At 29.0% G+C, this 27,987-nt stretch overlaps 1 protein-coding gene and 2 pseudogenes across 2 annotated transcripts; 2 read left to right on the forward strand and 1 right to left on the reverse strand.

Annotated features, from left to right (window-relative positions):
- The first annotated feature begins 1,962 nt into the window (after positions 1-1,962).
- LOC149885134 (uncharacterized) lies at positions 1,963-6,237 on the forward strand (annotated as a pseudogene). The gene is made up of 5 exons (XR_016454816.1): positions 1,963-2,007; positions 2,182-2,392; positions 2,937-3,050; positions 3,554-3,724; positions 3,829-6,237. The product of XR_016454816.1 is annotated as an uncharacterized LOC149885134 (transcript).
- On the reverse strand, positions 5,263-6,788 carry LOC149885135 (uncharacterized; annotated as a pseudogene).
- Positions 6,789-15,233: 8,445 nt separating this feature from the next.
- Positions 15,234-27,556, forward strand: LOC145186654 (pleckstrin homology domain-containing family F member 2-like). The gene is made up of 10 exons (XM_090095297.1): positions 15,234-15,549; positions 15,864-15,928; positions 16,386-16,466; positions 17,404-17,460; positions 18,820-18,883; positions 19,145-19,270; positions 20,190-20,296; positions 20,580-20,769; positions 24,253-24,359; positions 26,785-27,556. The coding sequence occupies exons 1-10, from the start codon at positions 15,516-15,518 to the stop codon at positions 26,854-26,856; spliced, it is 903 nt and encodes a 300-aa protein (XP_089951423.1). The 5' UTR covers positions 15,234-15,515; the 3' UTR covers positions 26,857-27,556.
- Positions 27,557-27,987: the final 431 nt, after the last annotated feature.

Genomic DNA, 27,987 nt, shown 5'->3' on the forward strand with positions numbered 1-27,987 from the left:
ATCCGCTAAAAATGGTATATTGGTATAACCGGGCTCCAAGGAAAAATGGCGAGGAAACATCGCTCCCCTACAAAGCTATATTTTCTTATGAGTGGAAACCACATACAATTTCTGCGAAAACCAACGAAGAAGTTCTCCACAATTATTTTCAAGGACAAGAAGTATTTGTAAAACCACCTGACTCGAAATGTACGAACGAATGGAACAGAGGAAAAGTTACAAATGAAGGACGAGGAGTTTCGGTAGAGATCAATGGATTGCCGAGACACATATCGGACGTCCGTCCTGTTCCCATCGCAGCCGATTTGCCTACTAGAGGATCGGAAGAACCCATTGCGGACAACCTGAATCACCGAAAATCGATGCGAATGCGGAAGTTCCCGAATAGATATGCAGACTTTGTGATCTAGAGATCAAGGGGTGTTGTAGTTGCGTCATTGTGTAATTCATTGTGCACAATGAATATGTAGTTCAATGACTATATATGGCTCGTTGTGCATAATTCATTGTGCACAATGAATTTAGAAATGATATTTAAATTGTACAAGCGGATGAACATTATGAGAAAATATACAGCAAACATAGAATTTAGTTGTCTTGATATTACAATTTCATATTTATCAAAATTCATGCCATTGGTTTTGGCTGTAGATAATATGTATGATGAGTTGTATTTTTTATTATATTACCATTAATACAATGTTTAAAGAACATTTGCTTAAAATACACTCTACATAAATTGTCACAACTTATGTCATTAAAATAAGTTAATAATACATCTGATATAAGTACTTTCAATGATGCATTAAGAATACCTATTCTTCATTTATAATTGTTATTCTTAATACATTACTCAGTATTTAAAGCTCATTTTACCATGTTATACACTATGATAATGATTATCTTAACACAATATCATTGTGTACATTGCTATTATTCGCAATTGGACTGCCAATCGATTATTTACAATTATTATTGTTGTTTAAAAAACTTTATTAGACTATTTGTGTCATAGTATTAGTGTTCTGATCTAGCCTCACTAGCTTTTACAAAAATAGAATTTTTAATAAGTCATGATGGTTCAAATAACAAACAAGTACAGAATTTTTTGTTGCACTAAAATGTTAACTCTTATTGTGCTAAAAGTAACTGGTTTATTGCAATAAAACCTGAAAAGATGAATTTCTATGTAAATTATTCTAGAGTTTGTTCTGATAATTTTATTACAGGTTTAGTAGTATAAACTCTATTGGTCAAGATTTTATGGCATAAACTATGAGAGTGCACTTTTATTAATCACCGCTTTTGATATTATTGAAAACACACCACATGATCCCATGCACATTTTACTAAAAGGACTAGTGCCCCATGAACTATGTCTTCTGCTGCGATTACATATTTGTGAAAAACATATATACTCATTAGCTGCACTTAAATAGTTTCCTTATTCATACTCTGAAGCCAGAGATAAGCCTAATATTTATCCAACTACCTTTGATATTTCAGGGTCTCAAACATCTGCTCAAATTTTGATTCTTGCTCGTATCATTCCACTTTTCTTGGACAATACAGCGATTGCAATGATCCTCATAACGTTAATTTTCTTGATCTTTTGGAAATTCTTCAACTTATTTTGTCACCAATAACTACAAATAGAACTGTTTTGGATTTACAAGCTCTTATTGAAAAGCATAACAAATCATGTGCTTTACTATGGCCAAATAATCTGATACCAAAACATCATTTTTTACTTCATTTTGTTGAACAAATGCATCAATTTGGTCCACTAAAAAATCAATTTTGCATGACTTTTGAAGCAAAGCACAATAAAATAAAAAGTGTACGTTGGTAAAAGTTTAAAAACATTGCCAAATCAGTTTGTCAACATCTTCGGTGGAACACAATTTTAAACTTCCTTGATGATAATGGTCAACTGATTCCTTATCCTTTTTACGGCAGACTCAACATTTTAAAAAAAGAATTGTGATTGGTTCAGTTGCATACCAAGTTGGTGATATTATTTCAACAGTTAATAATTCTTATTAACTTTATAAGATCACTTATAAACTGTTCATTTATATATAAGCGTTTAAATGTATATAGAATATATATTTGCTAAAATGTCATCTAAGCATTAGAAATGTTTATTCTGTCTATATATTTATATATTTTTATTATTAGTTACCTATCTTTTCAATGGAATGCAGCAGTTATTTAAACGGTTTGGTGCCTTGCCGTAAACACACTTTAAAAGATATCTGTAATGAATTGGCACATCACCTTGAAGGGTGTCTTCCCAAGTGAATGCCTTCAATAAGAAAAAAATATTATCATTGTTACTGTACTTTTGAAACAGTAATATCCAAACTGTACTTTTGGAGAAGAGGGTGCAGTAAGTTTGAGTTATACCACTTATATACTATTATCATATTTTTAAATTTTCATTAACACATCGGCGAAACAATTCATGCAAAAATAAATTGTAAAAACCAATAAATAGTTCATAGCATTAATTCTATTTGATGTTTAATTAAGCACAGCATAGGTTATTATTCCAAATAAAGGTAAAATGATAATTTTTTTTTAATGTTCAGGTGTATGTAACATATCCATTTGTTACACAAAGCTAGATAATATTCAAATGATAAATTTTATTTTTCAGGGTGGAGTTGTAAAATGTGTGTCGAATGTAATTCAGAAGCAACGCGAGCGTTGTTTAAAAAGTTTGATAGAGGTAAAAAATGCTTACAGAATGCTTAACATTTCAGGAATAAATGATAGCTCACTTAATGAAGATAGAAAGGTAATACCCATAATACCTTTTTCAAAAGAAATGTTTTTTTATCAATATTTTTTTAATAAAAATTTACCTAAATTATACAGTAAGAATTTAATAAGGTTTAATTTAGAGTTAATCCAATTTTTTTGCATGTTAGTTTGCTTTGGTACAAAAAGTTCCTGATATTGAACACATATGTTGTTTAGTTAGGAATATGCACTGTTCTTTGCCATATTCAGAACACAAAGAGCACCTGTTCTATTCAGAAATTGTAAGCAAATAATACTTATATTATTGACACATTGACGATAATATGGATATATGAATCGCTTTTTGTTAAACGCATATATATATATATATATATATATATATATATATATATATATATATATATATATATATATATATATATATATATATATATGCACTCCCTCCCATCCCCAATGGGGGAGATCAGAGTTAGTCTGAACTTTCAATTGTGAATATGTGACCAAAACACAAATATTTTTTTCATTGATATAATTTATTATAATATGTGTTTCATGAATAAAACTAGTATGAACCTTTAAAACTTGATTTATTATTTTCATTCAAATAGTTTACTTTTTTCTTTAAACTTTTGTTCAAGGGGCGATTTTTTATAAAACAGAAAATTTAACATTAAAATTTTTTTCAGAAAATTTTACGAGTGTGAAGTTTTTTTCATTTCTTTAATAAATTTGTGTCTTGTGCACTTTTAACAAAATGTTCTTTATGTGGTTGCAACTTTTTTAGATCATGGACAAATATGAAAGAATGAACATAGTTACCAAAGAAGCAGCATTAGATAGGCTATTGCAAGTTGTTCAAAAGTTGTATCCCGGCATAAATTTTCCATCTGCCCTAATACAATTTCATAAGAACACTACCAGAAGAGGGGTGTTGTGTCCAATTGTTATTGTTAGTGTAAGTTTAACAAAAAGTTGTTGGTTTTTTATATTTTGATATTTTGATTTTTGTAATGTATGTTATTAAGGTAAACTTAATTTCACTTTTTAAAAAATTTTTAGGCTGCAGATGTTTCTTCTCCTGGGCCGCAACTTATTTTAGGAGAAAATGTAACATTTGTTAACAAAGGGAAAGTAATAGCAATAAGTCATCGGCATAATGATTCACTACATGTGCTTCAACTTATCGCGTATTATTACATCATGGACCTCTCGTACCCAAGATCATTTGGAGGAGTTTTGAGACTGTTGCAGCATTATGTCTTGCAAATACCATTTGCTTGTACTAATAAACTTTAGCTAAAAAAATGCAAAGTGTTGTGAAAAGTGTTGTGGTATCTTTATATTTTTAAACTGTTTAACTCTTCAAATAAAAACATTAGGAAATTTCAAAATTAAATATTTATGTTTATATTTGATGATGGTTTCTTTTTAAAAAAATAAAATATAATTTTTATTACTTTTTTGGTCTTTTTATTTATTTTATTTAAGTAAAGTGTGCCATTTATTCAATTTATTTATTAAGTTGAGACATTAGTAAATTAAATTAGTCACGCGATTTTTAAAATTAAGTATGGCGTGACATTTGAATTTTTTATTTGTCATGGCGCATCTAAAACACTATCGTGTCGCATGTCACCAAGTCCGATTTAACGCGCCACATTTAATTTCTCTTAATGTGGCGCGTTAAATCGGGCTTGGTGACATGCGGCCCGATAGTGTTTTAGATGTCCTGTGACAAATAAAAAATTTAAGTGTCACGCCATACTTTATTAACAAAAGTCGCGTGACTACTTTAATTATAAATGTCACGCCAAATTTATTATCTAAAAGTTGTGACAGTTTAATCCTTGATGTCGCGCGTTAAATCGGGCTTCGTGACATGGCAGTTTTATTAGACAATTTGCCGTGACATTTTTTACAGTGTAGCGGCAAAAGTATTTTAAGAACTTCAGAGAAATGTCAGTGGAAAGCTAAGCTTTTATGATAAAAACGTGACCACCTGTAAACACGTGATCTCCTGTAAAACGTCGTCGAAAATCTCAACAAAGAAAATCCGAACTTTATCTTTTAAACATCATTTTACATTCAAACATCATTTAACATCTAGCATGTTTCAAATTTCCATAGCAATTCTTTTAAAGACACACATCAATACAAAGAATCGATCATTTTTTAAAACAAGAAATCACCCGAATATTCACTATTATTCACCAGAATAATCACTAATATTCAATACAAATAGGGCAAAAACCTCTCCCGCGTTTTAGAATATGAAGCAAAGCAAAAGATGATGGAGCATATAAACTTTTTTTCATCGAGTTACACTATTATTTATAAAGTTCTATTGAAACCAGTTAAAAATTTGATCGGAGCGAGATCTAAATTTTAGGTTTATACACTCGGTGATCAAGTTATCTTTTTCAGGTTCCCGAAAATGCTTACAAAAAAATCTTCAATAAGTTTCAATTTGTCTTTTCATTACAGACGAAAAGTTTATTTGCGAAATAAGCCTCGCTTTTTGACATGTATCAAATTTATCAAAAGCTGAGAACGACATCTAGAGCAATTTTCACTAAATTTAATAGATCTCTTGAACAGTGCGTCGGATTTACATAACTTTCTCACTATATTTTTTTCTCGGCGTCCTGAGTTGTTTACTTTTAAAATTTTTTGTTTTTCAGAAAAGTTCTGTTCTTTTAACTTCTGTTGAAATTGTTTTGTTTGGAGAGCTTCTTTGACTGGAGTATCAGTTGGAAGATAGCTTTTTGCGTGCACTTTTGCATGTTTCTAAGCGAGCTTTTCCAGTAGGTTAAGGGCGTATGCTTTCTACTTCAACGGAAATACTTACATTTTTATTAACTACACAATTTCCTTTGATTTCTACTGAAACTGGATAAATGTTGAGAGCCTTAGAATTGGATTTGTTTGTTTCTACAGATACTGGATTGATAGTGAGTGCCTCAGGATTGGGTCTGTTTATAACCTAGAATAAAATAAAATCTTCATCCTTCCATCGATCTGGTTGAAATGGACTTAAGCCAGATGCTGAAAAACCACTAATGATGTTAACTGGTATTGATACTTTTGTCCAAGCCTTTCCAGAAATTTCTGCTATGTTATAGATTGAGACCTGGACTTGATACCAACCAGCTATTGATTTCACGATTATAATGACGTTTGAAAGGTCCATAAACTACTATATCCTTAAATTAGTTATATGAGTTTTTTACTATCACGACAAAAATTTTTTATTCATCAGTAATAAATATTTACTGCCATAATGAGATTTTTACTCTCCACATAAAAAGAAATACTTTTAGTAGAAATGTATTTTGCACTAATCTCTAAATTGTTTAATAATGTAAAAGCAAACGATGAATTTACTTCGATTTCTTTTGGCAACAGGGAGCAAAAATTTGTGCCTACCGTTTGGTGGCCAACCACTAGAAGCAACCTTTAAATCTTCTTGGATACAAAATATCTTCAAACGGCAACCGCCAGTGGCTTTCACCACTTAATTGGCGACGGCCTAAAAAAAAAAATTCCAGCAGCGGCTGGCAATCGAGAGATAAAACAATAAAAAAATAGCTGAAAGACAACAAAATGCATATAGTAAATAAAATAGTGTTTTCTATGGAGCTTCATCTATTCAATGATATCATTAAAGACCTTGTGGCCTATGCTTAAGAGTAACTGAAGTTGCTGAAATATCGAATACTCTTAAATTTAACATTTATAAATAGATGAAGCGAACCCAAGAAAGAGGTAAAATATTTTACCTTTTAATTTACATAAATAATGATTTATTTTTATAGTTTGTGGCTGAGAAACAATTGAAATGAATAAAATTTTACTGATAAGAATTATTATTTTTTTCAGTATACGGTTGTAGTTTGTGCGATGTATGGGGTGGGATTGTCAAAACAACGACACTATACTCCGATGCTAAGTCAATGAAGTCAATTAACATATGTTTCATGATTATCTAGGATTAACAGCACAGGGTTTGGCTTAGATGGTCTAACAACCTTTTATAAAATGTCGAACATTTTTTATAAAACGTTAGACCATCTAAACCAAATCCTGTGCTGTTATTGATTCCACAATTCCATCCAAATTTGTAAGCAGTGCCGGGTATTTCATTATATATATATATATATATATATATATATATATATATATATATATATATATATATATATATATATATATATATACATGTAAAAATTCCAAATGATTATCGTTTTATATTTAGAAAAACACATGAAAATTGAATTTAATGCGATGCAGGTCTTTTTGGTTTCTTCCACTTATTGATTCGTCAAAAAAATGAGACGTACATTTTCTCTTGGTTCTGACATTTTACAGTTAAGATGCTGAATTTTCGCTTATATTAAGAAGAATCCAGACTGGTTTTTGGGCGCGAAATTACATATTTCAAATCAATGAAGATCAAAATCTCTTCATTGATTTGAAATATGTATATATTAATAATTTCGATATTATTTCATCTCGAATTATTTCGATATTATTTTATCTCGAATAATTTCAAGATAATTGAAAATAGATTTCACAATCATTATCATATTCAAGTTTTGTAGATTTTTTTCTCCGTTAGGGTTGGGCGGGGCGAGTTGAGTATAAAGGCAACTAAAATATCTCAAAATCTACATAACAAATGACAAAATATCTAATGGATGAAAGATATGCATATATAATGGTAATACAATGCGCATCAAATGGTTGTAGGACGGCGGTCAAACTTTTTGATTTCGGACCAGTTGTAAAAACAGGCACAAACTCTCTCTTTTACACACATACACACAGATTTATATATATATATATATATATATATATATATATATATATATATATATATATATATATATATATATATATATATATATATATATATATATATATATATATATATCTGTGTGTATGTGTGTAAAAGAGAGAGTTTGTGCCTGTTTTTACAACTGGTCCGAAATCAAAAAGTTTGACCGCCGTCCTACAACCATTTGATGCGCATTGTATTACCATTATATATGCATATCTTTCATCCATTAGATATTTTGTCATTTGTTATGTAGATTTTGAGATATTTTAGTTGCCTTTATACTCAACTCGCCCCGCCCAACCCTAACGGAGAAAAAAATCTACAAAACTTGAATATGATAATGATTGTGAAATCTATTTTCAATTATCTTGAAATTATTCGAGATAAAATAATATCGAAATAATTCGAGATGAAATAATATCGAAATTATTAATATATACATATTTCAAATCAATGAAGAGATTTTGATCTTCATTGATTTGAAATATGTAATTTCGCGCCCAAAAACCAGTCTGGATTCTTCTTAATATAAGCGAAAATTCAGCATCTTAACTGTAAAATGTCAGAACCAAGAGAAAATGTACGTCTCATTTTTTTGACGAATCAATAAGTGGAAGAAACCAAAAAGACCTGCATCGCATTAAATTCAATTTTCATGTGTTTTTCTAAATATAAAACGATAATCATTTGGAATGATGCATGGGTTCCTCAAAATCGATATGAAATGATGCGAATGAATTTGTTAGTGTTTAGGAATAGTCATCCTTTAATAACAACCATCATAAAAAAGTCATCGCTTTATAGAAACCATCTTAAAAAAATTTGGCGAACCTGATATTAGTTCAATTCAAGTTGTTGATTGCGTTCTGTTTCAGTAATCGAGAGTACTCTTCTTTTTCGCTTCTATTACAGTCCTCTCTGATTGGTTGCAATGCTGAAAACTATTTTTTTCAAAAACAAGATTAGAGGTTAAAGTTTTAAAAGCAAGGTTTTCTATAAAATCTCTGCCGTTTCCAACTTTTCGTTAATTTTTTACACTCAAAACAACTCAAGTATTTCAAAGGAAGTTTAGAGGTTGCATACAAAAAAATCTCATTGTGATGAAAGCTTTGTGTTAATTTTATCAAACGTTCACGAAGCCGAACAGCAGCTACCACACTTCAAGATAGAACATCAATTGACACGAAAATAATTTTTTTTTTAGAGGAAAAGCTCTAGGATATCATTTCATTGATTACATTCATGCTAACTGATCAAAGCTGTTTCGCATTGTTTAATATTTTGAAAATTTTATGTTGAAATTAAAATATTTAAACAAATTGATCAAAGGTTAAAACTTTAGAATTTTTGTTTTCATCTCAGTATTAAGAACTAAATGTGATTGGTAATCAAACTGCATCCTCTGTAGTATCGGAGTTTTAAAAAAGAAATCATTTTTTATGAATTTTTCAAATCAAAATGCTTTAAAGGCAACCTTTAAACCAATTTCACATCTGTATACTTACCGTACTTTTTAACATAAAACTTACCGTACTTTCATAGAATCGTCAATTTTCAAGATTCAAATAATTGAGATTTGACTTTTGTATTAGTAAGTAATAATTTAATGTATGTAAAGAATTTATTTAACGTTTGAAGTTATTTATGAAAAAAATGAGTTTCAAGATAAAAAAGCTCTTTTACTCAAAATAAGAAATTTTTCGAATCAAAAAAGCGCACCGTCATGCCTTATACCGTCAAAAGAATGACAAAAGCGATAGACCTGTATTTGAGGCTGGGGTTTTGGGCGCCGGTCGGGGAAATTCGGTAAAAAAAAGTTGTTTTACTCCTCCAACTGGATCAATTTTTATAAATATTTTTTCAAATATAATTGGTTAGAAATAGTCGAGTTTTTCTTGTATATCACATATTAACACGCGGTTTATACTCATCCTTATTTTACATAAATAATTAGTTGGAATTATAAGATACAAATTATATTTACAATTTTATTTAATATATAAAACATATTTCACATACAATAACTTTAATAAAAATGTAAAACATTAAAACGAATTAAATGAGAATTGTAATTTTTTACTTTTGTTTTTAATTTTTTTTACTTTTTTTGTGTCTCTTCATTTTTCAATTTTTCCCAAACTTCATTGTTTAGTTGCATACCATCATTCATAGGTTATGTACAATCGGCCCTGCCATGACGATGTAGTACATAAGCTTTGTATGCTTTTGTTATATATGCAAATTTTGTATAAACATGTATAGCATTATCATCATACATGTAGTAAACACAGTGAAAAAATGTTTATTTAATTTTATACCGAGAAAAAAACTCAGAATACTAACTATTTATATACAAAAAGGTTAACGGATTGACATTGCAGAAAAGAATTAATATTTTTTAAAATATATTTCTTTCAAATCGAAAGAATACTATCATAATTTCTATTATTTAATGAATAAGATCAACGCCAGATGATGAGAAACATTCCCAAACCATAGTGCTTCCACCACCAAAATGCGTCCACTACTATGATGCTTCCACCACCATTTTCTGTTTTTTTTTAGTGTTTTTAGTGTTTGTTTTCGACCTCCAAAGTGTGCTATGTGGTCTCAGAGCTGACATAAAGGAATTGACCACACCCATTTCTATAGATGAACAACTTGAGCTGGTTGCAACCATCCTACCACCCCTGACACATGCCATCTCTGAGTCTATGTCTGGTGAATCATCTCTGAGTCACTGTCGGGTGACACTGACAGTCATTGTTCATGTTGTGGATAGGTGTGCTTTTCTGAGGGTCAAAGAAATAAGGAAGAACAGTATCACTGGAGTAGATCCTTTCATGGTTGAGTTAATTGCAGAACTTGAGAAATGATCCCCAAAGCTGTGACACCATGCCTTATGCTGTAGATTGCCTGCTACACACTTGAAAAGCTAACAACTGCATGCTCATGGTGTCAGGGATAAGATCTTTGACAAGTTGAAAGCCAGTCATCCAACAAAAGCAGACTGAATGAAAAAATAGGAATATACAATAGTTTCTTAGATGAGATCACCCATGAGCATCTTGGAGATAATGTGGAGACTGAATTCTGGAATACAGCAGCAGAGGTAATACCTATTAAGTATGATGTAAAATAAATTTCTTTTATATAATTCTACTTTAATTGACTATATACTTCTGAACTAAGTCATAAAAATTTTAATTTGAGGATACGAAGTCAAACGGTGGCGTGGGGGTGGGGGATAGGTCAAATTATAAGAATTGTATTAATTTAAAATTGTTTAACTTCAAATAATTTTTTAAAAGTTATTTGAAGTTAAACAACTTTAAATAAAAGTAAGCGAAGTTATACGAAGTTTACTAAACGTTTAACTTCCTTCCTTTTCAGACTGTGTCTAGCCAATTCAGGCTGACAAATGCTACAGCTGAGGGCCCTCCAATCACCGTTAAGTGGGCGAAATTCAGAGAAACAACTGTAATAGATTCGAAGGTTGATCTCTTTGACTTGTGGAGGACACATCGCAGAGAGATGACCATCTTGGCAGGACTTGCACGGGAGTATTATTGCCTGCCAGCCAGGAGTATTATTTCAATTATGGTGTAACGGTATTATCGTCACCACAAGAGTGATGATGATAATACCATTACACCAAAAATGAAACGGAGACTAATCCCCAGGATTGTTGAACTGGAAAGGCGAGACATACATCATTTAGGCTCCCCAGGAACTAGCACAAAAAAAAATTAGAATGGAAGACTGGTGCGGAAATTTTAGATTATATAATCAGTAATATGCAAACAATCTTTTTCACATGTTTAAGGAATTAGATTTTTGAAATCTGGAATGAATATTAAATAAATGCAAGGGTCTTTGCATATCTTTTGTGTATTCTGTATTTCTGTATTGTTACTGTTGCTTCAAGTTTTTATCATTTATAATTTAGAGCTTAGAAGGGCAGAGATTACTAGCTTATACCAAACTAATCATCACTTCAGTTCACTTTAAATCCATGTCTTTGAACCTGAACATCGGTAGCTTCTCATTAATTGTGATTTTTTCCCGATGTAAGGGATAGAATAGAAGTCTAGGAGAATAGAAAGAAAGAGTATAATAGTACTAGCACAGCCACATACAAGTTCACTTTATATTAACCTTATAGAACATGAAGTTGAAGTCGTTGAACTTGAACTAAAAGTCATTGAGCTTAAAACCTGAACGAACGTCGCGCGACTTTCTTTTGTTTACATTTCGTACGCATTCGTTTCGTTTATATGATTCATTTCGTACGCATTCGTTTCGTTTACATGATTCCGAAAACAATTATATTTTTGGAAGCGAATTTGAAAGCTGTTAGAAATTTTAAACAATTTTGAAACACGCCATTTTTGAGCTTATACAGCTTTTTAAGCATACTTTATTTAAATTAATACGATTTTGAAAACCGTCAAAATAAGTTTTATACAACTTTTAACGATTCTGAAACAAGTTCACACACAACATTTAGCGAGGTCCAAGTTTCGTCTTCAACTTCGAAACACGTCGACCTCGATTGTTTTATCTCTATTACATATACTATATATCACTGTGTAATTTACATATTTAAAGATATATGCAATAGTTACGCATGTTTAGGCTATAAATTATAACCATTTCAAAACTAATAAATGATGCTTTGAAATTTCTAAATATAAAATATTTAAAGTAACAGTTTCGGATTAAGGAAAGCCATACTCGAAAACTTCTTTAAAAATTAATTTTTAAGTTTAATTATTTTATATAATTTTGTAAGTTGAACAGCATTTTTAATGTTAAGGAAAAGAGTGTAGACTAACGATTATCTGATGGCTATTTTTAATCTAGGCATTTGATTAAATTCAATTAGTGAACGACCGAAATCATGGGCCTATAAGAGATGGACGTGCAACCTTTTTTTTTTTTTTTGCGAGACATGCTCGCAAAAAAAAAAAAAAAGGGTTGCGCGTCCTTCTCTTATAGGCCCATGATTGTTACAAATCTTTTGTTTTAAACAATAGAAATTAAATTATAATAAAGTCTGTCGCATTCGTCGAAAGCTTTTGGTCTCGTCTAACCAGTCTTATCAACTTCCTTTTAGTTATTCAAAATAACAGCAATAGAATCATGTTTTAGGCTTAATTTTATAAAGCTAGATATTCTTGATACTTTTAGAAATAACGCTAATGATAATATAGAAATTGAGATTATTTACTTAACTACTTTAGTACATGTATAACTAGAGATATAGTAAATAATACAAAATATCAACTAGTTTTGTAGCTACCTAAAGCATATTGGTTTCATGTCCTGGGAACTACTCCATCTACTACATTGCTGTAGACTTCTTGTTTATGAATATTATAGAACTTTATATTTTTATGTTTAACAACAGAAATAAATACAGTTAAGGATAAATAACTTATGCATAAAATGAATGCAAATACATTAAAGAAAAAAATAATTTGTCACAGTTTTAAAGAATTTAGCAAAGCCGATTTATGTCAAACCACAAGAATAACTAAGTATTAACATAACAAGATTTACCAGCTATATATAAACTAATTTCTATTTGACAAAAACAAATGGGTTATTATGTGCCTTTTATGACAAATGAAATAATATAATGAAATATAAAAAACGACAACATGAAATATCTGGCCGCATTTTGCCACATTATTATAAATTTGAATAACTTTTTAAAAGGTTTTGCATTATCAAATGAATTATAAAAAAGCTCATTAGAAAATACACCTACTCAAAAATAGTGCATAGTGGAATATAAATTATGGAGCTTATAGAGTAGTCGAGGCAAAAAATGGCGATATATCGGAAAAAATACTAAAAAAATAAACAAAACTGAGCCTGGTGAATGAAGGACCATGGAGTTGAATGAAACCAGACCTTGACTATAAATTTTATTTAAGCTTTTTTATATTTCGCTATACTTTTTTTAGCCATTTTAAAATTAGCCTTACAGGTCTATTTTATTATTGACGGAACTTTGTTTACACAAAAAGAGTTCCCAAATTTACAAATGTTTATTTTGGAAAAATGATGAAAATCTATTCGTGCCGTCATTTAATTTCCTTTACCTTGGTGTAATTTGTTTAGTAATTTGTCAATGCGTGAAGTAGTTATTTTATTCTGAACTGTTTTATTAAACAAATGCTATAAAAGTTTAAACTAATACCACGTGATCAGAGTTTCTGTTTTAAAACTGTGGGCAGCCATTTTGATAAATTTTTTTGTTGACGGGTGAAAATTTAGAGTTTGTCAGAAACTCGCATGGCTCGCTGATTTCTGCGGCCTCTCTGATGTAAAACAATGAGTTGCACGTCCATCTCCATGCCGAAATCGATAATTTCGGCTAAAACCAAAAGTAGCGAAATTTGAGTGAAACTGAAATCGAAACCGAGACTGGCCGACACTTAAAAACAGCGTGCTGTTCTATTTTTTAAAGTGAACCTTGTTAATGTTAACTAAAAATGATCTCTAACAGATGTTCAAAATCTGTTAATAATTATTCAGAAGGTGAAGCAAAGGTGAACAGCTTTTATATTTAAATGAAGAAAATTGACTTAAAGAATTTCATCACTTTTTAAAGCACACGGTTTTGTGTAAAACCAAATTATACTCACTCTGTTAAGAAGCCTCAAGATTTAAATATTAATTCAATTTATATTTTTTATTTATTTTGTGCTTCAATTCTAAATTCTTTTCTTGCTACTCTTGAAAATCGTTTTAAATTCGCACATATTTGCTACTATAAAGTGGCAAATTAGAAATATACAGTCAAATTTGTAATCAATTCGACATTTTTTTGCGAAACAAATTTGGAATCTTGCTTCAGACGCTCCTCACAGATATTTCCCTAAACAAGAATATTTTCCTAAAAACCTCAATTTTTATTAGATCGATTTTTCTGGGAAATATATTGATATAGTACAATGAATATATAGATACTGTTACAATTTGCAATAAAGTAAGTTTCCCTTTTTACATTTTACTTACAGTTGGCGCGTTACTAAAAAGTATATGCAATATATCGTTTTTTAAGGGAAGGGGGACACCAAAAGGATACACGTGCTTCGGGCACTACACACGGTACACTACTGAGGTCAAATTGATTTTTCTGTATTTCTGTTAATACAGAAAAAGTTTTCAACCTTTATTGATTTGTTTTTGCAAAGAATAAAAATTAAAAGACAATTCAGTATTAAGTTCAGGTTTCAACATTATTTTAACGACTGTTTGTGTTAAGGACTTACTATCTGTATACTAGAACATTCATCCAAACTATCGTATGTTAAAGCTGTATATAACAGTAAGAAACGTCTAAATTCTGTGGTAAAAATAATATTGCGGCTTCTTTTAACCACTGTACCCTTTTTTTATTCCATAAAATTCATAAAACTTTTACCTAATACGGGGGTTAAATTTTATTCAAAGAATCAATCATTTGTACAATAAGATTCGAATTAATTAAGGCAATATAAATTTGAAAACCGAACTTAAAAATTCGCAATTAGGTAAATATGCAAAATCTCCAATAAACAAGTTTAGTTTTTAAATAAAGAATCAAGAGTGGCAATAGAAAAAAACGATTTAAGGCACAAAAAGTTTAACAATTAGGATGATGATCACAACTACGCCAGTCGCAATTTAAAGACTCGTGCCTAGCAATTTATCTGCAGTTATGTTTAACACTAAATTAACCTAATTTAATGCGCTTGGAGAAAATGTTGTGTTTTTTTTGTTTGAAATGCATCGGATTAACGCAAATTAAAGTCTAAGTTGAAAATATGGCGTAGTAATCTTGTAAGTGAAAAAGAAAGAAGCTAAAGTGAGTACAGCAATCCATATCGTTGCCAACGACTTAATTTACATGTCATCTTCATTGAACATGGACAGCAGGCTTGGTAAACTCTATTTTCTAACAGTTATATTTATATATTTCAAAAAGAATTAAAGAACTTTTTTCGATAACTTTTAATGCTCCTAATTTTAGCTAGTGTATTGCAATCATTCGAAGCAGTACAGAATGAAAATACTTTTTTAATAATTTTTGTTTGAAATTTCTATATGATTTTTAAATATTTTTTATTTTTAGTTTATAATTATTTTGAGGGAGAATATAAAAAAGTTATTTATTTTTTTAAAACTTGGAAATATATAAACTTATATTTGTAAGCATATATACATATCTTATCATATTTGTCATATTTACTTAAAGCTTATTCTGAAGAAAATATAAAACGAATTAAAAACATTGAAGACTGCTTCGGGAGTTCAGGACAGGTATGTTTTGCTTAGGTTAAGTTTGATTTGTTTAATAAAAAACTATTTTTAAGACTTGATTTCTATGGAGAAGATCTACTTCAAAACAAAGTAATAGTCAGAACTTACCAAATTTTTTCTTCCACCACTAAAAGGAGTTCTGAATCATGAAGTGTTTATATACCATTTGTTTATTAAAAGTAGCTGCTTGTCGCAAAAGTTTAATTCATATTTTTCGGTTGCACTTATATTTGTTTTGGTATAAATGTGCATGTTTTCAGTTTGTTTTAAGTTTGGTTTAAAGTTGATAATTCAATTTGTTAGTAAAAATTACCTTCAAGTAGATCCAAATCTGTCAAGATAATCTGAATGTGTCTGTAAATTACTGAAAAAGTATTTTCTGCAGCTATACAAGGTGTTTTTTTAGTTAAAATGATTTTATTAACATATTTAATAGGTTCATTATCATTTTATTTAGCCATTATCCAAAAGTGGTCGTATGTTGGTTGGAGAAGGAGTTTTAACAAAAATATGTAGAAAAAAACCAAAGCCTAGACAAGTAACTTTGTACAGTCTTTTTTACTTATTCCCATAATGTATTTCATACTTGCCTCAAGGGTCACAACTTGGCTGTTTAAATATTTTTTAAAGAAAAGTTTTTGATATTTAGTAGATTTGTTATTAATCTATAAAGGCATTAAACTTCTTCTTTTTTCTTTTGCCAAAAAACTTTTAAGTACTTTTTGAAGAAGTTGTGAGTTTTTCCTAAGTAATTTTTTAAACTATGCTCATTTGATGTCTTACCATGATGGTGTTGTATCAAGAAAAACATATTTAGGCTTTTTCCAGATTTTAGTTGATGTGACTTTGATGCTAGTTCTTCACCTAAAACAAAGAAATTTATATCTTAAAATTGTTGATATATGTTTCATTGATTGAATCTTAAACTTTAACATTTTATATAAACAGCCAAAAAAAAAAAAAAATTAAAAAATTTGCCAGTTATTGTTAATCTTAACAACTGGCAAACTTTAAAAATTCTTTTTACAACTTTTATAAAAAATATTAAACTTAAAAATATTCAGCGCATTTCTTATTTTTAACTTTCTACTTTTTTCTACTTCTTCATTTTTGTTGGACTTTCTCTTCTTTTTATTTAAATAAATTTATTCGTCTACAGAAACTTTGAATTAATTATTTCTTGTATCTCTTTTTAAAAATCTATTTTTATTATTTGAATTTTATGTGCTTTAAAAGAAAGTATTTTTAAATTTCTTTTCAATACTATTGTTATATTACATTTTATTATTGAATCACCATTTGAAATTTACCTGATATTCTTACTCCCTTATTAAGAATAAATCCAAGTTATTTTACTAATTGCTCTTTTGTATTTTTTTGGTTTGTATATTTAAGTTAATGGCTGAAAGGTTCTGCAGAAAAACCTCTCTGAAAATCCATGGAACAATATTAACTTGTTCTGTTTTCTGTTGTAGTTTTTTCTCTTTGATGATATACTTGTTTACGGCAACATTATTCTGAGTAAAAAAAAGGTAAGAATTTAATTGATATGCATACATTATTTTATATGATTTATGAGTGTGGTATAATAAATTCTAAAACTGCTAACTATTTATTTTGTTACTATATTATTCTGACGCATGTCAGAATAGCAAAAAAAAAAAAAAAAAAAAAATTATGAGTTTTTACAAAGATACAGCCAATCTGATAAAAGATTAATTTTTTAAAAATTGTACTCGATTATGCTTGATCTTTGTAAACTGACATTATTATGATTAAATTTTTAAGGGCACATACAGATTTGCAAGGCCCAAATATTTTTAATATCAAGATAATTTATGAAATTGTAAAAACTCAAATTTTCACTAAATTTTTGTCTATTTTCTTAATAAAATGCATAATGCAATCATAAAAAAATTTGCTCAATATAGTTGGAAAATGATTGCAGTTTCTAAGAGTTTTTGAGTTTTTTGTAACTAAATTTATGGAACAAACAAAAAAGTTACTTCAATAGGCACATTTTTATTATAAAAATAGGCCTTTTTTTAGCAACTTTTCTAATGATATCCAGCTGTGTCCAACCTAATTTTATGAAAATGTCATAATATAATCCATTTTCAGTTGTTTAAAAATAAAAACCAGACTGTCCTAGAGAAAAGTATTATCAAAAACTTTTAAGCTGAAATTTTTTTTGCTTCAATTTCGGCAGTTAAAATTTGCATTTACTCACAAATGAAGAAGCTTCAGAGGCAAACAAGAAGAATTTAGGGGGCATCAGATTGAACTATACTAGGAAAATGTCCCTAAATGATGGAATGAATGATCTATTTTTTAGATTGTTTGATATAAGTGACCCTATTATACAGGAAATATCAACCATAAAGAGAAAAAGAAACCAGAAAAAGACTTACCTTTCTCCTGAAATTCCTGAACTTCTGAAAAAAGCAGAAGTGTCTCAGAGAGACATTGAAAGTGAGATTGAAAGTGATGGTGAAAACTCCAGCTAAAGCATTTTATTTTTGTCAAGGTTTAATATCAAATTCTTAATTTATCTATAACGTTACTCATAAGTTAAATAATTTTTTTCAAAGAACTAGTTGAAATAAAACGTGATCTGTTTAATAATAGACCTATTATCAAAGTTTAGAAGAAAGAAATTATCTTATTTTGAAATGATTTTAGTTTTTTTTGTTAACAGTCAATACCAATGTATATATGTAAAGATCATAAAATTTTCTTTTACATTTTTTTTTAATGCAATATTAGTGATAAATTCATGAAGAAATGATTGTGTGAAAATAAATAAATTACTTTTTTGCCTTTCTCCACTTTTTGTTTTATGGATCAACTTAGCAAATGAGTGACTCAAAAAATACAATTTTTTACTTTAGTATAATAAGCAACACATGCTGCCCCTTGAAGAAGTGAAAATTGTTGGACTTGATGATGAAATAAGTATAAATATTGTTTTTTTTTTTAATTAAATGTAGCATTTGTTTACAAATTTATAGTTGAGCGGAGTTCTTCCACTGACATTTTTCTATCAGTAGGTACTTGCTTTCACTTTTTGCCATTAATAACTGTTACTGTTTTTTTAGTGTTAATTAGTATTCATTTAGGTTAATTATGAAGACTCACAACTTATCTAAAGTTTGTTTTGCTTTTAAATGTTTATATATTTTTTGCACTTTAGGTTGTTTTTTTTCTTTATCTTAGATTTTCAAAATGGTTGGCAAATCATAAGTCCTTCAAAATCATTTTCTGTTTATGCTGCAACACCAACAGAGAAAGCTGAGTGGCTGGCTCATATTAATAAATGTATCACTGAACGACTTAAGAAAAGTAATAAATGTTTTCTTAAAATTTTTTTCAAACTGTGATTTGTACTCTGCAGGGTACAAATTAGATTATATTTATGATGAAAGTCTAAACTGTATTTATTTGTAAACTCATTAATTAAGATTCAAGAAGAATGCATATCAAAGCTTTTGAAATTTGTTTGCTTTTTATTTTTGATTTACATTTTAAATAAAAAAATTAAAAATAAGCAGCAATATGCAAAAAAAACTTTAACTATATTGGACAAACAGCAGTTGATCTTTAAGAAACATTTTTTTCTTCATGGTCTTCATTTTGAACTATAAAAATGACAAGTGAAAATGCATTTAAATAGTTTTCTTAACTCAATGAATCCCAAAATTCTCAATTGATAAAAACAGTTTTACTATTTCTAACTTTGGAATTAGTTACAAAAAATTCTCTCTGAATGAGACAATTTTAAATCACTTTTAAGACTAGTCCAAATTTCATTTATCCATCATTTGTTTAAATCTTCTCTTCAAGCCCTTCAGTTTTTTGACAAAATCACTTGAAAAATGAAGAAGCAAATATGAATTCTTTTAACAATTTATTTTTTTAACCGTTTGATTGATTTAGATTGATCAAAAATCTGGCTTTATGAATATAGTTTTTGATTTTATTATCGAATCACTTCTTTTAAACCGAAACTTAAGCGCAACTGCTTAACTATATCTGCATTCTTTAAGTTAATGTTTTAAGTTAATGGATTACTTTTACCACATAAAAAGTAAAAGTAAACTTCTCTTAAAAAAAAGTAAACTTCTCTTAAAAAATGATGACCTCATAAAAAAGGAAGTGTTCTACTTATGTAGATAATATATGTTCAGCTTAACATTGTGCTGTTTAGTAATTGGCTCCAAAAATATTAGACTTAATGATCTATTGTTTCTTTTATGTTTAGCTGGTAAAAAGCCATCTGGTGATGAAGCTGCAGTTTGGGTGCCTGATCAAGTTGCTATTTTTTGCATGCTTTGCAAAAAAAAAAAATTTTCTACTATTGTTCGAAAGGTTCATTTATTCAATTTATTGAGCATCTTTTTTCTTAGATAAATCTTAAAGAAAAAACAATTGTTGTTAAATCCTATTGTCACAATCTTTAATTATAAGTTATCACAATATATATTATCACATATATATTATCACAACAAATTATAATCAAAACCCTATTGTTTATTACTTAGTAAGTTTTTAGTCCTTACCTTGTATTTAAGAACTTCCATTTTATTGTTTTAATATCTTTTTTAAGAACTTGTTATGTTAGAATGTTGTTTAATGTATGTTTTTTTGTTAGCATCACTGTAGGCGTTGTGGTTTGGTAGTATGTGGTAGCTGTTCTAATAAGAAATTTTTAATTCCCCATATTTCAGCAAAACCTGTTCGTGTTTGTGAGCAGTGTTTTGTAAGAATGTCTGACGGTCAAGTGAAACCTGATGATCCGGTAGTAACTGAAAGAAGCAGTTCAGCTCATCAGGTCCATACTGGTATGAACTATGTTAATGTGTATAAACAAAACCAGACAACTTGATCCTTTTAGTTTTTTTAAAATGTCACTCAATATTTTTTGAAACTAATAAGTTTCCAAGAAAAGTTTTCAGAAACATTAATGTTTTAACTTTAAATATATAATAAAAGTTATTTTTTACATATTTAATTTTTTTTTTCTTATGATATTAAAAAAAAAAATTTGTAGAATGATAATTTGTATTAATATTTCTACAAAAATGTCAAAATTGATTAAGGATTAACACTATTTAAAGCCATTTCATAAGTTAAGCAAGTTGTCTAGTTTTTTTATGAAGGGTCACAAATAGCAAAAAAAGAACTTGTTTTTTTTTTTAAACACTAATATTCATTTTTAAATCATGAACTATAAAAAAATTTGCTATAGCTTCAGCTGCTAAAATATTCACTACTTTGAACCAGGTTTTCAATTGGCAATATTTTGCTAACAGATAAACTATATAAACTCACTAAAGAATAAAAACCTTAATCATTTAGAAGACTATGTTTGCATTTAACATGATGTTAAGTAGTGGTATATAACAAAGATAACATTTATACACACAGAAATAAATTGGCTTTGAAGTTTTGGTTCAAAGGTTTTTAGACCTGTTTATGTGAAAGAAAAAAATTACTATAAACATCCTTAAATATTTTGTACTACAATGACAATGGGTGGGATTGTAACCCATAGGTATGCTTCTATGTGTGCCAAATTTCAAAATGTTAAATATAAGCTCTAAAGGGACTGGGCAGCAACTATAGTTAATGTTAGTTTTCAATTACATGAGCAATAGAAAATCTATTGTGAGAAAACCATTTTAAACCACTAGAAATGCTCAAAATAGGGGTAGCACAGCTTTTGATTAAAATAGGTAAGTGTATGTTCCCAGTTTGCCCTAGTAAATTGGTCTCAGCTTGAAAAATGACCAAAAGCAAAGAAAAAAACAAAAAAAAGTATTCTTTATAAAATTTAATTATTATTAAGATTTTCCCTTTTTAGCTCCTTTTTGAAGGTAAAATTGTTGCTTGAATCTGTAATCTTGTTGCTAAAATCTGTAATTTTGTTGTTTGAATCTGTAATCTTGTTGCTAAAATCTGTAAGTTATTCAATATATTGTTTCAACACAAACAAAAATTCAGGAAAGATAATTAAAATTTTAGAAAAAGAAAATTAGATATTTGTTTTTCCATTTGATGTATTTGTTTAGTTTACATACACTTGAGATTTTGATTTACAAGAGAAAAACAAAATCCAGAAATATTAATAAGGTAAAGTAGCACTTTAGAGTTTCCTTAAATTTTTTAGCTACCTTTTTTTTTAGCCTTTTTCACTCATAATTTTGCCTCCCAACTGCAACCAATACACACATTCCTTAAAAACCTGAAAAGTTTGACTGCTAAAGATCAAAAGGTTACGGAACTTATTGCTACAAATGTGATTGTTACAAAGCAAACGTCATCACAAGGAGCACTGTGTCTTGCAAAACATTGAGAACTGCCTTTTCCCATAACTCAACAACCCCTCAACAAATGCGCTTGTAAATGTTCAGTTCAACACAGGTCTTTAAAATATTGGCAATGAAGAATGTTGCAAAAGCAGTTAACCAAGCAGCAGTTACAAAGCTGGTTGAGCAAAAGTTTTCCTTTGAATTTTATAACTACTGGTCAGCAATTCAGTGACTTCTTCACTCACATCCAGATCAAAACATCTAGTTCAAAGGGTGGTTCATCAACAGATCACATTGTTGTCCACTGCTTGAGCTTTCCAGACTTTATCAGCATAGAGAATTGCTAAAGATACAATTGTTAAACACCAACTAAAAGTGACTATTTCTGAAGATCTTACTGAGGTGTATGCTAATGTCCAATAGATTTGGTCACTCTTTGATGCTGATGCTGTAAAGCTTTATGTTTCCTGTGACTAAAAATGGCTAATACTCATTGTGGATTCAGGATCATTCAAATGCTCATCTTAGCTGTTGATGCAATATACTAATTCCAAAAACCTGGAAAACTCAGAAAACTTAAGGACTTAGGCTCTCTCTCAAGACAAGTCTGCAATCTTTTAGAAGTCCTGTGTTTTGGCTAAGGCAAAAATAACTGGAAGTGTGTGTCATGACTTAACATCATTCCTCCACCTGGACTACATCTTTTGCTGGATGTTGTCACCCATTTAATTAAAACACTTTATCTGGTCTGATGCTGAAGTGTGACCTTCATTACTCAACATCAAACAGAGTCCATACTGTGGAGGTCAATCCAAAGAAAATGAGTATTCAGAAACTACTCAAAAATGTTTAATATCTTTTGGAGTTGGGCACTTCCAATAGATGTTCTGATGTTCAATATTAGATATTCAATGTAAGATCATCATGTTAAGGATTCTATTCACTGTGCAGGTCGAATGTCACCACTTAGTCTGTACAGTGAACAAGCAGTAGAGGCTGCACATCAAGATTTCCTTGATTAGTGCAGAACTTCAAATCCTCATGCATCCAAAATATGCTAGAAAGGCTTGCAAGTTGTATTGTTGATAACAATAGCGAGCATCTCTAATAGTTTAGTCTATAGTATTCAGATTTAGACTTTAGTCATTTTGTTCTAGAAATTCTTCTAATCAAACATAGAAAAAAGCAGTGTATTTATTATTCAATGAAAAGAAAGTTTTTTCTTTGTAACCAGAATTGTATCTTGGAAAATAAAATAAAAATTTGATGAAAATCATTATTATGTCAACAGCAATTAATATCTGACAAACCAATTTTCCATCACTGTTAATATAACTAAAGTATGATATTCAGGTTTGATGGTTTTCTCACCATAGATTTTCTGTTACTCGTAATTGAAAAATAACATTAAAAAAAGTTGCTGCCCAGTCCCTATAGAGTTTATTTTTAAAATTGGCTGGTCAACAGACTCCATTATAGTGTTGTCACAGAAAAAAATTTGAAGCAAAAAATTTACCTTTTTGAATACTTAGAACCCTGTAACACAGCAACTGCAAAAAGTTGTTAAAATTTTGCACACATAAAGGCATACCTATGGTTACAATCCCACCCATTCTCACTGCAGTGCTAACTATTTAGGGATTTTTTTAGTATTTTTTCTCTTTCACATGAGCAGGTCTAAAAACCTTTGAACTAAAATTCAAAGCCAATTTATTACCATGGACATATATGGATTCCAAAATTCTCACTACAGAATGTTGGGCATGTCTACTATCACCCTATGTATAAGTGGCGCTCTCGGGTCAGTTACCTCAGTACTATTCTCAAAGAAAACAAGTGTGATGTACTTAATTAACTATTATATTTGTGAGCTGTAAGTGAGATGCAAAATAACTAATAATATATAAAATATCATCCTTAACATTCAAAACCATTTTATTTACATTCTAAATTTTTTATTTATAAAATAACTAGAGAGATGTTAGATCTAGAACCAAAGAAAATTTTTTATAGGAGTGTCTGGTGGTTCAATCTCTCGAAAGGAAGGTGAAAAATTAGCAGAGAGTGGATCCTCTGCAGATGAATCTGATGAAGATGACAATAAAAATGAAGAACTAAAGGTGACTATAAGTTATGTCTTTTTTTGAGTATTTTGCTAAGGGAATGTTATTATATTTAAACTTTCTAGTTTAAATAAATTATATGACTAAAGATTAAATTAGATTATAACATATGGGTCAAAAAGTTCAGGCCTAAAAAAAAAAAACAATATTTTTTTGAAAAAATTGTTCATTGATATAAATTTTGGTGACAAAAAATATTATACCTTGTTTGTGTATAATACTGAAAACACTGCTTTAAGAAATTTCAAAGTGTCAGCTACCCTAAAACATTTTAAAAAAAAACCGGAAATCATTACCCGTAATGATTTCCGGTTGTTTTTTTTAATGTTTTAAAGATTAACAGCGTCGTTTGGACATTCAGAACGTTCAGCATCATTTGTGTCTGTATAAGCATGTTAAAAATCAGTAAAACAATTTTTTAATGATTGTTATTAATTCAGTCCTTATAGTATATTAAAATGTAAAAGCAGATTACTATAACTAAAAAGCTTGTTGAATGAATTCGATCCATGCAAGAATTTTAAACGATCATGGGTGACACTTGCAGTGAATACTGGATGGCTGAATGCTATCTTGTTAAACTACAAGGTGCAATGATCGGCAAAGATTTTAGCAGAGCACAGAACAATGGTTCTTTACATAATCATAAAGAGTCATCCAGCATCATATTCATTATCGAACCGTAAAGCATCTATTAGAATTTTCATTCCGACTTCATTACCAAAGTCAGAAACTAAAATGGATGAAGTGATGATTTCAAATTTCTTTTGATTTTTATAGAGCATTCCATTTTTTTTTATAGAAAATGGTACACATCCGCTCTTAAATTGCATAAGTTGCCATCTCTACACAATGCCAGATGAAATTCACAGACCATATATGCTCTTATCTTTTCCTAAATAGAGAATGCTCTGGAAGCTATATTGTGATTTTTAACGCATTTGAATAGGTACAAATTCATTCTAGATATCCCACGTATTAATATTTGTGTCAAAATAGCAGTCAAGTTAATGGAAAAACTTGAATTACAAAACTGAAAAATTATCTAAAAAATATCTAACCATTAATTTTACATCAACTCATTTTTATTTTTCTTAATGTACTTAATTATTTACAAAAAGTGCTTCAAAAATTTAATTTTATTCGGTACGGGAAGTTTTTTTGGAATTGAATATAATAAATTTACTTCTGAATTGTAAAAACTTTCGTTGATTTCAGTCATAGGCTTTGTTTCCCGAAAATATTACGTCAAAAAAATTTTGTTGACATTCGTTATGTTTATGGGAAACAAAGCTTCAAGTTTTTCTTAAGCTTTTCAGAAAAATGTTAGCTTTTACTTTTCAACAAATTAATTTTATGTCCGTCTAAAATTTTAATTACAAAACCTTCGAAGAATGACTTTTAATATATTTTTTACATGTAAGTAGGGGGTTTTCCCGGAAAATCAAAATCGAAACTTCCCAATATTGGAAAAAAAGTATCTGAAAACCCGGGAAAGACTTTTCAATTTTGCCGCAAAATGTTTTGAAATTTTACAGCTTCTTTCGGCAGATCGGAGGTGTCTCATGAATATCTTTGTTAATTTTTGAATTTTGATTGAATCTTTATCGCAATGCTCTTAAAAAAAGGGGAAAGTTAATTTTAAAAATACCTTGAAATAATAAAACTTAAGTAATTTGGACCAAAGAAAAGAAAAAGAAAATGTAGACACTGTCCTAATTTATTATTAAATAAAAGCGATTCTACAGCTTGAAACGATATTTAAAAAAAGTTCATAAAATTGTTTTACAAAATGAATGTGAAGATGAGCCCCTGAATAACAAATTTTGTATCCAATCAAGTTTGGATTCTAAGAAAACTTCATGATGAAAGGTTTGCTTGTTTTTTGCAGTTGTAAATGGATTTTTAATAAGAAGAACAACGATCAAACTTATGAGTTGCTTCGAGAAAAAGTAAATCTATCGCTGAACGATTAAGAAAGTTTGTATTCGTAATACCAATATCCAAAGAAATACAGAAAATACATAGAAAATCATATTTTCAAAGATAAAAAAAAATATTAAAAAAAACGCCATTATATCGCCATTATAAGCCATGAAAAACCATATCCAAAAAAATAAAATAAAATAAATAAAATAATATCCAAAGAAAAGGAAAAAGCATGGAAAAGCTTCAAAATATTTGCAATCTCTTTTTAAAAAGTATTCCGTTATCTTGGGAACGGTATCAATATTTCCCGCAATCCTAGGAATAGAAAAAGTCCGGAAAGTCGCACCCCCCTACATATATGAAATAATCACAATTTTTGCACGTAGCCATCACAAAATCTAGTTACAAATTCTACTATATTGTTATTAAGGCATATTTTAAGTTCCAAAATTCTTTTCATTAAAATTTAAAGATTGTTTTTTGTTAATTTTAGCCAACGTTCTATGAGACAGTTAATGATACTCTCGAAGATGGAAATAAACCTGGTTTATCTGAAGATGACTAAACGACAAAATCATCGTAATCTAATTCTTTAGCAATGATCTAGTCTCTCAGTGTTCCAATATTACAATTTGCATAGTTTACCAAAATTATTTTGACATCATTATATTTGATTCAAATTGATCGAAAAAAAATAGCCTGGTGTTAGAAATTTTTTTGTAAATTAAAATGTTAATTCGGGTTCTGAATAGTGTTTTAGCGTTTATGGTTTACTGTTACAATTGTAATTTATTTGTAAAGCTCTATTGACGGGTTCTTTAAACATCAGTCTGTAAAATGCGGTTTTTTTTTTTCTATTTTTATTTTAATACCTGAATTTTAACATGCATTAAGGTTTTTTTGTTTATATTTTTATCGTTTTTTTTTAATCGGTTTTTCTACGTGATAGTTATTTATCCTTCGATTTTTTTTTTCAAAATTATCTTTTGATTTTTATTTTCTGTAACATTTCAGCCAATAGAAAAAGGTATCGCTGATTAAATTCTCTGAAGTAATATTTAGAATACACTTAAGAGCAGCGGATGGAAATTTTTGATTCAAAGGAGTGTAAAAAACTGAAAAAGAATTTTTTTATTAGAATGATTTGCAGATTTTTTAGGAAAAAGTAGTCTTGTAATTTTTCAGCAGCACGACTAATTTTATTAAGATTTATGAAATAAATTTAAAATAAATCTAATGATAAAAAAAAAACAGATCGATATTTTTGAAATTTTTTCTCTTATCTTCTAATGACAATTTAATGGATATCGTTCATATATATCGTTCATATATCGTTCATATATCGTTCAACTAAGCTAAATGAAATACATGAATAACGTGAAAGATATGTTAAAATAAGGTGGTGCAGTCTTCCACTTTTCTTCATTAGCTGTCATGTTTAACCCTTCCTTTCTCAACTTCTGATTTTTCCTCAACCTCTGCTCTTTTGTCGTTAATTACAAAACATGAAAATCGTTTATAAGCATGTAAGAAGTCTGATGTTGACCATTTATGTGGTTAAAAGGTGTTTATAAAAAATAACAAAACAATTACATGCTTTTGCTTATCTCCGTTACATGTTACATTTTTTTTCTTACTAAGTATCAGGAGCAAATTTTATTTGTTTAATCAAGGACGTATTAATAGATGGATGTTC

This window comes from Hydra viridissima, unplaced genomic scaffold (genome assembly GCF_058129835.1).
Source record: "Hydra viridissima isolate aposymbiotic clone 2 unplaced genomic scaffold, HvirCarnegie_v1 scaffold_8, whole genome shotgun sequence".
Classification (NCBI taxonomy): Eukaryota; Metazoa; Cnidaria; class Hydrozoa; order Anthoathecata; family Hydridae; genus Hydra; species Hydra viridissima.

Coding starts and splice junctions, on each gene's coding strand:
- LOC145186654 (XM_090095297.1), top strand. CDS start 15,516: ATGTCATCTTCATTGAACATGGACAGCAGGCTTG. Junction 15,929..16,385: donor GCTTCGGGAGTTCAGGACAG/GTATGTTTTGCT, acceptor CATTTTATTTAG/CCATTATCCAAAAGTGGTCG. Junction 19,271..20,189: donor CACTGAACGACTTAAGAAAA/GTAATAAATGTT, acceptor TTTTATGTTTAG/CTGGTAAAAAGCCATCTGGT.